Source organism: Trichechus manatus, unplaced genomic scaffold (assembly GCF_000243295.1).
Source record: "Trichechus manatus latirostris isolate Lorelei unplaced genomic scaffold, TriManLat1.0 scaffold00031, whole genome shotgun sequence".
NCBI classification, from domain to species: domain Eukaryota; kingdom Metazoa; phylum Chordata; class Mammalia; order Sirenia; family Trichechidae; genus Trichechus; species Trichechus manatus.
This window is the reverse complement of record NW_004443967.1, coordinates 21,731,982-21,744,135: the sequence shown is the minus strand read 5'-3', so window position 1 is coordinate 21,744,135 and position 12,154 is coordinate 21,731,982. Positions and strand designations below refer to the sequence as shown.

Genomic DNA, 12,154 nt, shown 5'->3' with positions numbered 1-12,154 from the left:
ATGAATGAGTGGGTGGGTGAGTGAACACATGAGTGAATGAATGAATGAGTGGGTGGGTTAGTGAGTGAACACATGAGTGAATGAATGAATGAGTGCGTGGGTGAGTGAACACACGAGTGAACGAATGAATGAGTGGGTGGGTGAGTGAGTGAACACATGACTGAATGAATGGGTGAACAGGTATCAAGAAGGGCGAAGGTGGACCAAACCCAACACTCCTTCCTAACAGAAACCACAGTGCAGATGTAGGGACAGGACCCCCGGCCCTTTGCTGGCACGAGGAAGAGCAGCGTGTTGCTTTACGATTAATAGAGGAAGGGGGTCCCGGGGGCCCACCCCCTGGCAGAACTGATAAGCACTGATCTGCAGGTTCTGTCCCTGCCGTGCGACACATGAAAAGCAGGAGTTGACAGGAAGAGACAAGGCGGGTTATCACTGGGGGTCACCTGGCCTGAGTGGGCTGTCAGGGCAGCTGTTGCAGGGGGGCCTTGGAGCCAGCTGCTCTGACGCCGAGATCTGCCCTCTCACCATCGCAGTGCAGGGCAGAAGGTGGGGGGGTGGGAGGAGCTTCGGGCCTCGCTACCCACGAGGAGGGCAGCGAGAGGCTGTGGTCTGGGGGTGGGCCCCATCCAGCAGGCAGCCCCCTCATCCTGGGCAGGAGAAGCGGGGCAGGGGACCCTCTGCCCTAAGAGAGCCTCGTGCCAACAGCTCGTCCCACTCTCCCCAGCCGAATCCTCTCAGACCTCCAAGGACATGCTGGCGTCCCACCGGTGGCAGCTGCGCAGGCCGGAGCTGCTCCCCACCGCCCTCAACCTGGTGCTATATGGGCTGCCTCACCAAGCCATCGGGTGACGATGCGGAGCCCGGCTTTCGGACCCTGCCATCTCCCCGTCCTGCCCAGGGCAGCCCTTGGCCTCCCCCTCAGCCGCGACCACTGGCCCTAGAGGGGAAGGATAGTCCTCTGGGGGTGCAGCGGGGCGGGAGGGAGGAGTGCGGCGGGGACCCAGCCTGCCCGGTGCCGGGGACGGGGGTGGGGACAGAAAGGGGACACTCAAGAGAGATGTGGATACCCCGGTCTCAATCTCTGGGAAGCCCCCAAATGCCTTTCCCTAGGGCCCCCCCCCACCCTGTGGTCACCTCAGAGGCCTGGAGTTGCTGCTGCTCTGCTTCTCAGAAAGAAAAACGGTTACGACGAGAAGTTAGCTTTTGAAGTGTTTTAATAAACAAGCAAGCAGAAGTGTCTGTGGTGGTGTCTGTTCCCACCCAGAAGACCTGGAGCCCCCATGCCAGGCTGGTGTACCCACCCCTGCCCCTTGCTAGGCACTGACCACGTCCCCCCCAACCACGTCCCCCCAACCTGGCCACCCACGGCACCGGACCAGCTCTCTGTGCCCCCTTGACTACCGTGCCCGGCAGTCCGCCTGCCCTTCCCTCAGCACATCCACCCTCCTGCAGGGCTGTCAGGCCGGGGGTGGGCAAGGGCAGTGAGGCGCCTGGGCAGCCCCAAACCCCTTTCCTGGAGGAAGTAACTGAAGAGAAAGCAGATGTGGCCTTGAGGCTGGCTCCCAGGGTCGGAGAAGACCAAGTGGGTGTGCAGGGGCAGTGGGCAGCTTCCAGCACAGCTGGGAGACAGGAAGGAGGTGAGGGGCCATCTCCAACTCTCAGAGGCCCTGGAGCACGTGCGGAAGGTCACTTCCACCAAAGCATCAGCACCTCCTGCAGTGACCACCACAGACAAGATGAGCCCCAGGAGAGGTGAGCCTCGGAGGGCCTTTCCAGGACGCCCGGCCCCAGGCCACCTTGACCCCTGGTCTGCGGACTTCCTGGTGTTACAGGTAGCCTGGCTCTGCCCCAGCTGGGGTACGGGACCCAGGACTGAACTGGCACAGGGACACATGAGTATGTCTAGGTGTGGGGGCATGGGTGGGAGGTGATCATTCTCCCAGACTCGGGGCGATTGTGCCAAGACCTCCTGGGTCAGGATGTGCGACAGCCCAGCAGACTTAAAGCACGAGACCATGACGAGCTATCCACGCGCTTACCAGACAGGCTAAATAGAAACGCATGACAACAACCAAGGCCCGGTGAGGGGGCAGCAGACGGGAACCCCCAGACTCTGCTGGGGGGCTGTGGAACGTGCAGCCCTCTGAAGACAGCTTGGCAGGTGCTTAGAAAACTCAGCCTGGAGCTCCCAACAGACCGGGAATCGCATCCCTGCACATTTGCTATTTTGAACAGAACGGCTGTGCGCCATTGTGCACGGGTTTTTCTGTTTGTGTGTGTGTGTGCTTTCGAGGAAGGTTTACAGAGCAAATTAGTTTCTCTTTAAACAATTAATACACATATCGTTTTGTGACATTGGTTGCCAATCCTGCAACGTGTCAACACTCTCCCCTTCTCGACCTTGGGGTCCCCATTTCCATTCATCCAGGTTTCCTGTTCCCTCCTGCCGTCTTGTCCTGGCCCCTGGGCTGGTGTGCCTATTTAGTCCTGTATACACGGTTAAGCTACATGTATTATTGTTTGTTTTGTGGGCCTGTCTGATCTTTGGCTCAAGGGTGACCCTCAGGAGTGACTTCAGTTCTGAGTTGGCAGGGTGTCTGGGGGCCATACCCTTAGGGTTTCTCCAGTCTCTGTCAGACCAGTAAGTCTGGTCTTTTTGTGTGAGTTAGAATTTCGTTCTACATTTTTCTCCAGCTCTGTCCGGGACCGTCAATTGTGATCCCTGTCAGAGTAGTCGGTGGTGGTAGCTGAGCACCATCTAGTTGTATGTACAGGTTTTTGTGTGAACATAAGTCTTCATTTCTCAGGGACAAAAGACCAGGGGTGCAATTCCTGGGCCGTATGGTGAACAACCCGGTGGGGTGGTTCTACTGTGTCCTGTAGGATTGCTTGACGACACCTAACATGGTGAACACGTGTTTGGTTCGAGTCTGGATTGTGGTGGTGGTGACATCAGCATGCTTGGGGTGAAACTGCACAGAGCACCTCCCCCACCCCTCCCCTCAACACACGTGGCTGCTGTGAGAGCAGTGAGCGCTGGATACAACCTCCGCTTCAGTCAACGGGATCGTACGTGGGTTGTTGTAGGGTGGTATTACTCTTGTCTTACGGGCGAGACTTCGGCTCACTTACTTCAGACACATCTTCAGGAAAGACTAATCCCTAGAAAGGACATCATGTTTGGTAAAGTTGAGGGTCAGCGAAAACGAGAGAAACCCTTAGTGTGGTGGATCGACACAGTGGCCAACATACCAACCATCGTGAAGATGGCGCAGAACTGGGCAATGTTTTGGTTGGAGCTGGCTCCCAACAACAACCCAGCTATGTGAGATGTAACCATGGGGGAAGCTGGGTGAAGGGTACACACCACTCTGTGTACCATTTTGCAACTTCCTGAAAGATTGTGATTCTCTTCCATTTTGTTTGAAGATATTTCCGTTTTCAAATATACCCTTAAGCTTACAGTTTTTTTAAAAAAAAAGAAAGAAAGAAAGGCACTAACTAATGAGCAGGAAATAAATTCCAATCAAGCAACGTTGGAAATATGAGCTTTCTTCTAGAAAGATGTTGGCACTCACCCAAACAACAAGAATAAAAGCTTCTGGAAATATTTCATCTCTGCAACAGCCCATCTTTCACCTTCCACCGTGTCCACTCGTATGAGAAATATGAAACAGTGAGTGCTATTCCGCGTATCACGGGCGTTAAAATAACTTTCTGAATTATGCTCCAGCAACATAACAAATCACATTATCAATTAGCTTCTGTAACAGAAGTGGCATTCTGTAATATATTCAAGTGCGAAAAAATTGCTCAGGTGAAATTTATGTAACCCTAAAAACTATAAGGAGAAGAAAGATCACTTGGAATTTATTGGTAATAATAGGAGACAGAATGTAATTTGGGTAGTGGGCTGCTCCCCGGGCGAGGATGACCAGCCCCCAGGTCCCTGATGCTCAGAAAGAACGGGGCGGGTCAGGGACGGGGCACGCTGGCACAGAGGGCCCCAAGTTTCCAGGAGATCCTGCATCCACATTCCCAGATGTCAGGTGACCCGTGTGTGCGGCAAGCAGGGGTCCGAGCTTCTATCCCCTCTGCCAGGAGACGTCACAGCTGAGTAAAAGTGGCTGGAGGAAGGCTTGTGGCCAGGATCTGGGTTGGTTCTGGTCCAGCCTTGGGACGAGCTCTGTGACCCGTGGCTGGTCACTCAAGGGTACGGTGTCCCGGGGCCTGGCCCCCCGGCTGGGGTGACTGATGTAAGGAGGACAGGCAGGGTCTGCACCCCATCCTGAGCCACTCACACTCACAGACATTGGGGTGGCGCCTTCCTGTCCCCACTCTGCGCCTGGCCCTGTCCACCTTAGGAACAATCAACATTTTAAAATGTTGGTTTACTTCGTTTATGTCTTGAAAATAGTGATTTCGACATTTAAAAAATTCGAGGTTGGCCAGGGACTCTGGTGACGGCTGCACACACGGTGGATGAGGTGGTCCCACTGAGTCGCACGCAGGGAAATGTTGAATTGCCAAATGTTGTGTTATAGATACTTTTTACAATAAAAAAGCGTTTTTTAAACAATATGTTTCATTGTAGGAAATTTGGAAAATATAGAATCGTAGAACAAAGGAAAATCACCCTCGCTTGGCCCACATAGGCAGCCGGCTGGCAGTGAGGCTGGTTCTCCATTCCCATTTCTGGATTCTGACATCAGCATCGTGGTTTAAAGCATCCTTTCCCTCAGAATGAGCTGCCTGCAAACCACAGGGTCTGCGACCCTTCCCATCTGTGGGTGAGGTAAGGGCTCCACCCATCCCCAGCCTCATTTTTGAGGGCCCGCCCAGCAGGGAGCACGGGCCTGGAGCCAGTCACCTGGTCACCTGGTGTCCTGGTCAGGGCCCGCTCGGCCACCCCCTACTCGGGATCCAGGGCCGAATCTCTCACCTGTGGGTCACAGCGCCCCCCGACAGACTGCTGCCCCATGTGGGCACACTGCCTTGTTCCTTGGTCCTCGGAGACGGCTTATCCAGGCCCAGCCAAGCCCCTGCCCAGCTCCCCTCCCACCACCCCAGCCTCCCCACCTGGCCTGGCCACCCATGGCGCCCCCTCCATGGGGCAGTAGCGCTCTAGAACCTGGCTTGGTCCTGCAGGTCTGCTCCCTGGCCTGGGCACTCTGGGCTCCAGCCGCTCTCCCTGGACTTCCTCACTGAGACCTTGCAGGTCTTCTGTGGGGCCGAGGCTGCCCCCACCGTCCTCCTGGATCCCGCCCCTGCCTGCCCGGCCGCCCTCTCCCACCTCGAGCTGAGCCGCTAATTCACATCAGAGCTAAAACAGGCCTTCCAGCTTCATTTGGATGAAGACGTTAGGTGGGTTAATAAAACTCAAACGTTCACAGCCACTTGTATATAAATTTCTATTAAGTTCCTCATCCGATGTTGGTCTGTACTAGTTTAATCCCTGTATTAAATAATTAAAACTCTATTTTCAATTGCTGTGAACAATTGTTTTCCTTAATAATCTTCCTAGAGAAGCCAGTAATTTTATATCTTGTAAAAATGATTAAATGGCATCATTATCCCATATCTCTGAAATATAACTCAGCAACTCCGAGAAGGGCCATCCATATTCAATTAACGATCCTTCGCATTAAGACGCACAGTATGACTTCATGCCGCGGGTGACCCCACTGTCCTCTCATTTTATTATGACGCTGATGAAGCTAGAAACAACCCGTTTAATTAGCCCATTTCCAACAGAGAAATCAATTTTCAATACGTCTTCACCCTTAAGGAAAAAAAAGGCCCGGGTTCCTGGGGACAGGCAGGTCGAGTGGGGCTGCTGGAAGCTCCCTCCCAGGCTTCAGCCACCAGCCCCAGCCCACCCAAAGAGCTGGACCCCATGGGGGGCAGAGAGTAGGGTCCGGGCTGGGCAGTGGAGCCCCAGATCCTGGGCCAGGCCATGCTGTGCGGACTGACATGGAGCCCTTCCTCCTGGGCCTCTTCTGCCACCTGGTTCAGACTTAACCAGCTGCTGTGGATTGGACTCTGACTCCTGGTGCCTGCACGTATGTCAGAGTAGAGCTGTGCTCCACCGGGTTTTCAATGGCTGATTTTTTGGACAGAGATCACCAGGCCTTTCTTCCGTGGAGCCTGTGGGTGGATTTGAATCCCAACCTTTTGGTTAGTAGCCAAGTGTGTCTGAGACCCCTGGCCTCTCAGGGTCTTGTCCTCAGAGGCTGCCTGCTGTCCCCCCCAGCATCACTCAGAGCTGGCACAGCCTCCGGGCCCACCCCAGCCGGGCTCTGTGGGCTGCCCCATTCATGCTGCCCGATGGGAACCTTGTGACAGCTCGACTCCCACGCCCGGTTTCCCAGATCCCGGCACTGACTGTGAGGCTCGGGGGGCCCGGGGGGTTATCACAGCAGGAGCATGGCTCCCGTCAGGGTGATTCAAGGGACACAGCCCCCCTCGCCACTCCATCACGCCGGGTGGCGCGGCCAACACCATCTAATTGTTTGACATTTTTATCACGATTCATTTAGACCAAAGAGGGTGACTAGATTGATGCCCAGCTTGCCGGCTAATGGCTGGGACAGAGCTGATGGCCAAATTACAGGGGAGCTCTTAAATTCTCCCATTATGGATTTTAATTCCTGTGATGAGGCGAGACAGCCGCTAAGATAATAAGGTGGAAGCAGCAGGTCCCTGCCTGCACCTTGGGGTCGGCACTCCCCCACCCCGTGGTCCAGGCACCTGCTCTGTGCCAGCCCTGGGGGTGGGGCACGCAAGGGACCTGGGGGTGCCTGCCCTGGAACCGCCTCTGGAATGACCCTCTAGGGCACATGTCACCCCCGAAACACTGCAGCTGGAGCCCCGAGTGAGGCTGGCAGGGCCGTGATATCTCAACAGCAGCAGAAGCTTGGCCGAGGGTCATGGAGGGGGCTGGGCCACCACATCTGCTTTGAGGGTTTCTTGCTGGGGTTCCCAACCCCTGAGTGTCCTGCCCCGCTGGTGAGCTCGGAGACCCACCCCTAAGTCCTGGTGGTCTGCAGTGTGAGAAGGCAGCCTGCCCCTGCTCACCTGGACGCTCCCTAAACCAGGCCTGGGAGAGGACGAGCCCAGTGAGTCCAGCCAGCAGACCTCTCACACACAGGCCTCTGGTCAAAACGACTGGCTCCCTGGGCTGCGTGCACCCCCCGGTTTCGCTGTCCAGACCCCCTGCAGACTTTGTAGAGCACCCAGTGCCCCTCCCTGGACCAGGCATCACTGGGTGAAGTCACTGACTGGCACCACAAAGACCCAGGACCCCTCGGTCACAGATCCTCCAACTTCCGGCTGGGTGCAAGGCCATTCTGTAGGAAGACCACCCGTCCCAGCACCCCTTTTGATGGTGTGGCCAGTGGGATGTCGCAAAAGGTGAGGCCGAGGTCCGTCTCTTCCTCCTCGGCAGGGCCTGGTGAGAGGCAGCACTCCTGCTCTGTTCTTCTCACTCCAAGCCTGTTTTTCCTTCCCACCTACTTGTAATGCTCTCCTGTTTCCCCAGGTCTCCATGAATACACAAGCCTTTTCTGGAATCCCGTGTATGTTCGTCCCTGTGCAGACCCACACTGCTTGATTTTAATCGTGTCTTTGTAATATGTCTTAATACCTGGTCCTTGTCCTCTTTGTGGAAACCCTGGTGGCACATTGTTGAGAGCTACGGCTGCTCACCAAAAGGTCAGCAGTTCGAATCCACCAGGCGCTCCTTGGGAACTCTATGGGGCAGTTCCACTCTGTCCTGTGGGGGCACTATGAGTCGGAATTGGCTCGACGGCAACGGGTCTGGGGTTTTTGTTGTTGTTTTTTTTTTACCCCCTTTATGCTCTTCCTTTTCGAACTTCAGCTTTGGGGGCTGCAATTCTTCTGTGTAAAGTTTAGAATCAGTGTGTCATGTTCCCAAAGAAATGCTGCTGGACTTTAGATTGAGATTGCATTGACTGCTTAGATTAACACGAGGGCAATTTATGTCTTTAAATGTTAAGCCCTCAGATCCATGAACATGGTACAACGCTCCATTTAGTCTGTCTATTGGGTCCTTTAATACAGCTTAAAACATTTCTCTGTAAAGGTCTTGGGCATTCTTTGCTGTCTCCTAGAAGTTTATAGTTTTTGTAGCTATTACAAATAATATTCTCTATTTTGTTTTCTGGCGATGATGCTATTATAAAGAAATGCTATTGATTTTCTTATGTGGCTCCTTTACCCAGCAACTTGGTTGAGCTGCCTTATTAATTCCAACCAAACTGCTAACAGGATTTGCAAATAATGCAGGTGTACCATCCCTTTTCATCCTTAGCTCTCTTATTCGTTCTCCTACCTTACTGCAGGGAGCAAGATGCCCGGTCCTGGGTTGGACAGGGGCAGTGATTCTGACCCTCAAAATTCTTCATTACGTGTGATTTCCATGAAGGTTTTGAATAGCCTTTATTAACTTAAGGAAGTTTCCTTCTATTTCTGTTTTCCCAAGAGTCTTGAAATCATAAGTAGGTTTTAACATCATCAAATGCTTCCCTGAGTTATTCATGTGAGCTTTTTCTCCGTCAGTCCATGAATGTGGCAAATATACGGATAGAATTCTCATGGTTCACCCTAATATCCCTGAGACAAGTGTTACTTGGTCACGACAAGACACTCGTCCCAATAACATTGCTTTTAGTTTTTACAAGATGAGGATCAATCCTCCTACACAAATCATCCCACAACTTGCATCATGTCACCCTCGGGCTCACCAGAACCCTCTCTCATTCAATAGCTGCACAATGTTCCAGTTTGTTCCATTTTTTGCCTTTAACTAGATTTTAAAAAAAAGCTGCAATAACATTGGGCAATAGCAAAAGATTGGAAACAACACATATACCCATCAGTAGGGGCCATTAAATAAACTATGCCTGAAATACAGCGGATACAGGGCAGTGGTGACAAATGAGGATACTCTCGAGTACAAATATTTCTAACATACATTAAGTGTGACATTCAGGGTGGAAAAGGGCATATAACACGCTTCCTTCCGTGGAACACGTGACAGAGCAATTAAAAACCTACATTTATGTTTGCTTGTGAGGATCCCTGGTGGCACAACGGTTGAACCCTCGGCTGCTAACTGTAAGGTCAGCAGTTGGAACCCACCAGCTGCCCCGCAGGAGAAAGATGTGGCAGTCTGCTTCTGTAAAGATTACAGCCTTGGAAACTCTATAGTGCAGTTCTACTCTGGGGCTAGGGATGAGAGAGAGAGAGAGGAAAGGCTGGCTGGTCAGAAGTAAAGGGAGTTGTGTGGACTCCTTTGTTTATGGTTAGAACCCATTGACCTAGGGGACTAGGGATGACAGAGTGTGGAGGGACTGTCTGAAATGCCGGGAGGTGTGTGCGAACTCTTGAGCCTGAGGCCACGACCCCTTATGAGCTAGCTTGGATGGCTAGGGATGCGCTGACCAGACTCCAACTGAATGAAGAGAAAGATGTTTAACACTGTGAGCAGGTGTAGATTTCTGCAATTTGATAGCTTGCCCTGGACTGAACTTTGCTTATGGCTGCAGACGCTCGAAGTTCCAAATGGAACAGAAGATTCTTCAAGACCCAGGAACATGCTTGTCTCTTCAGAGTGCTGGTTTGTTACCAAAAACCAAACCAAACCTGTTGCCGTCAATTCCGACTCATAGCCATCCTATAGCACAGAGTAGAACTGCCCCACAGAGTTTCCAAGGAGCAGCTGGTGGATTCAAACTGCCGACCTTTTGGTTAGCAGCTGAGCTCTTAACCACTGGTTTGATAGAGACAGACAGTTTAGAAATTGGCTATCCAAAATAGGGGGAGAAAAAGGCATGAAGTGACTGGATTAGATGCTTTTGTGGGTGTGTTTGCACTCAAAATGAGGGGGACAAGGGAGGATCACCACTGAATAGATTCCTCTTTTCCTGATGGGTGGGGGAGACGCTGATAAGATTACATGATTCAGCTGTGAGTGTTGTTAACAGGGTTGTGATTGTAAAAACTGTAATTGTAGAAGCAGTAACTGTCAAGAGTGGACTAAGGGGGAGGCACTGCTGGACTGAGTACAGTGACCGAACCGAAAGTCCCTTAAAGGTTTTGCTGTGCTGATGCCTCATGAGGCTCAGAGCAAGGGAATAATCTTCTCTCAGTTAAATTTCATCAGAGACCAGGAAGGGTGGAGACGCTGACCAGATCAGATGGGCACCTGCAGCAGACCTGAATGGCTGGTCCCTGAGTGACCTCACCCTGAGGACTCTGCCCGACTGCAGGACTAACTGTTAATGACTGTTGTGGACTGGTAAAGTGACTGGGAGGAGGTGCTTAAGAACCATGGCTGGGAAAGCCAGAGGGTGGCCTACGGTGTGACGGATCACTTTTGTGTGGCCTCTCTCGTCTCGCCATGGTCTCGTAACTCCCACCCAAGTAGACTGCGTGGGGCTGTGCAAATAAGGTGATTGTGGTCCACCAAGGGGACTGGTTGGTTTTGCTATCTGCTAGGCTTAAAAGAGAGCCAATTCCAGAGCAGAGAGGGGATCTCACTGCCACCAAGGAAGAAGGGACAAGAGTGGAGCGCATCCTTTGGATCCAGGATCCCTGTGCTGAGAAGCTCCTGGAGCCAGGAGAAGCAGACAGAGAGCTGTAACATCATAGATGACAAGAAGTGGTGGCAGAGAAACGGCAGCAGGAGAGACTGGCAGGAGATAGCACAGTGGGCTTCCCAGCCCAGAAAGCTGAGTGCCTTCGGCAGGAGGCTTGCTGGCGGAGACGAGCGTTTCTCGGCACTTGGTGGAGCTAGGTTTGCCGACCCGTGGAGCTAGAGCTGAGTGCCTTCAGGCCAAGGCTTACTGGCAGAGTGGGGTGCCTTGGGGCACTTATCAGTGGAGCTAAAGGAGCTCCATAACACTAGCCCAAGCAGGGCAGAGGCCAAGGGCCAGAGAGGCGTGCCAGCAGGCAAGGCTGGGAAGAGGCTGTCCTGATGGAAGAGCTGTATCCTGAGTGTTCCTGAACCTGATTTGTAACTGTTACTTCTCTACTAAAACCCATAATCTTGAGTATTGTCTGTGAGTTCTGGGTGGCCATTGCAATGAATTATTGCACCCAGCAGAGAATCGGAGAATGCTGTGGTTGGGACGGTTAGTGTCAGAATTGGTAAAGATGGCAGAGAGAGGAGGCATATCAGCCTCGGGCTGTTGATCTTGATTCTCCTTCCCAGGTGAAGTTAGAGGAGATCAGCCGCTGCCTCCACGCCATTTTTGCACTGCCGTAAACATCTTAAACACACAGCCTTACCAAGTGATGGTTTTCTTGCTATCAAGACACCGCTTTTGCCAGGTCGGAAGCTGTGGGTGTTTTTTATCGTAGTAAATACCGCCAGATCACTTCCCAAAAGGCAGTGTCTGAGAGGCCCCTTCCACACCCCAATCAGTCTGATTCTATCATTTTAAAAGTAGATTTGAAGATCTGAAGGGTAAAAGTCAGTATCTTGTGTGTTATTTAAATTGATTTTCTTCACTCTGAGGTTGGGCATCTTTTCATGAATTTAGTGGCCGCTTGGACTCCCTATTCTGTACGTTCCTCATTCCTATTGTTTGCCCTTCTCCTTTACTGGGTTAGCTGGTTGTCTTTTTTTATCCATTTCTAGTTCTTTGTACAATGTGACATCCATTTTTTCCTGTCATAGGATTGCAAACATTTTCCCGCTGGCCATTTATTCTCAGAGTTGTTTCATGATGTCGGGTTTGCTCTACAGACGCATTACACGTACTCCTGGACACCGGCGTGCCCTTCTCCGTCTCCCCCGGCTGTAAGGCAGCAGGTTCTGGATTCCGCCAGCGTGGGGTCCAAGCCCGCCCCACCTCTCAGCAGCCCCGGCGCCCACCAGTAAGTGGGTCATAACAGAGCCTGCCTCTTGAGGTGCCAGGAGGAGCCCGAGGTCACTGTGTCGGCGCTGAGAGGGCACAGGCAGCTCGGGGCCTGGATGGAGGCGGCGCTCAGTGACCGTGCACCTCTGCCCTAACCCATCATGCCCTCTGCCCAAGCTCCTGCCCACGCTGAAGGAGCTGGGTGCCAACCTACAGGCGTGCAGCTTCCCCAAGCTCCTGCCCGCACTGAAGGAGCTGGGTGCCAA

At 52.7% G+C, this 12,154-nt stretch overlaps 1 protein-coding gene across 1 annotated transcript in view; it reads left to right on the top strand.

The window, feature by feature from the left end:
- CFAP46 (cilia and flagella associated protein 46) overlaps nt 1-12,154 on the top strand; it is a 115,371-nt gene that overhangs the window by 95,585 nt on the left and 7,632 nt on the right. Inside the window, exons 59-63 of the mRNA XM_004374988.1 lie at nt 728-848; nt 1,456-1,585; nt 6,257-6,389; nt 11,777-11,907; nt 12,066-12,131. Coding sequence (XP_004375045.1) covers nt 728-848; nt 1,456-1,585; nt 6,257-6,389; nt 11,777-11,907; nt 12,066-12,131 — 581 coding nt within the window. The remainder of the gene's footprint in view (nt 1-727; nt 849-1,455; nt 1,586-6,256; nt 6,390-11,776; nt 11,908-12,065; nt 12,132-12,154) is intronic.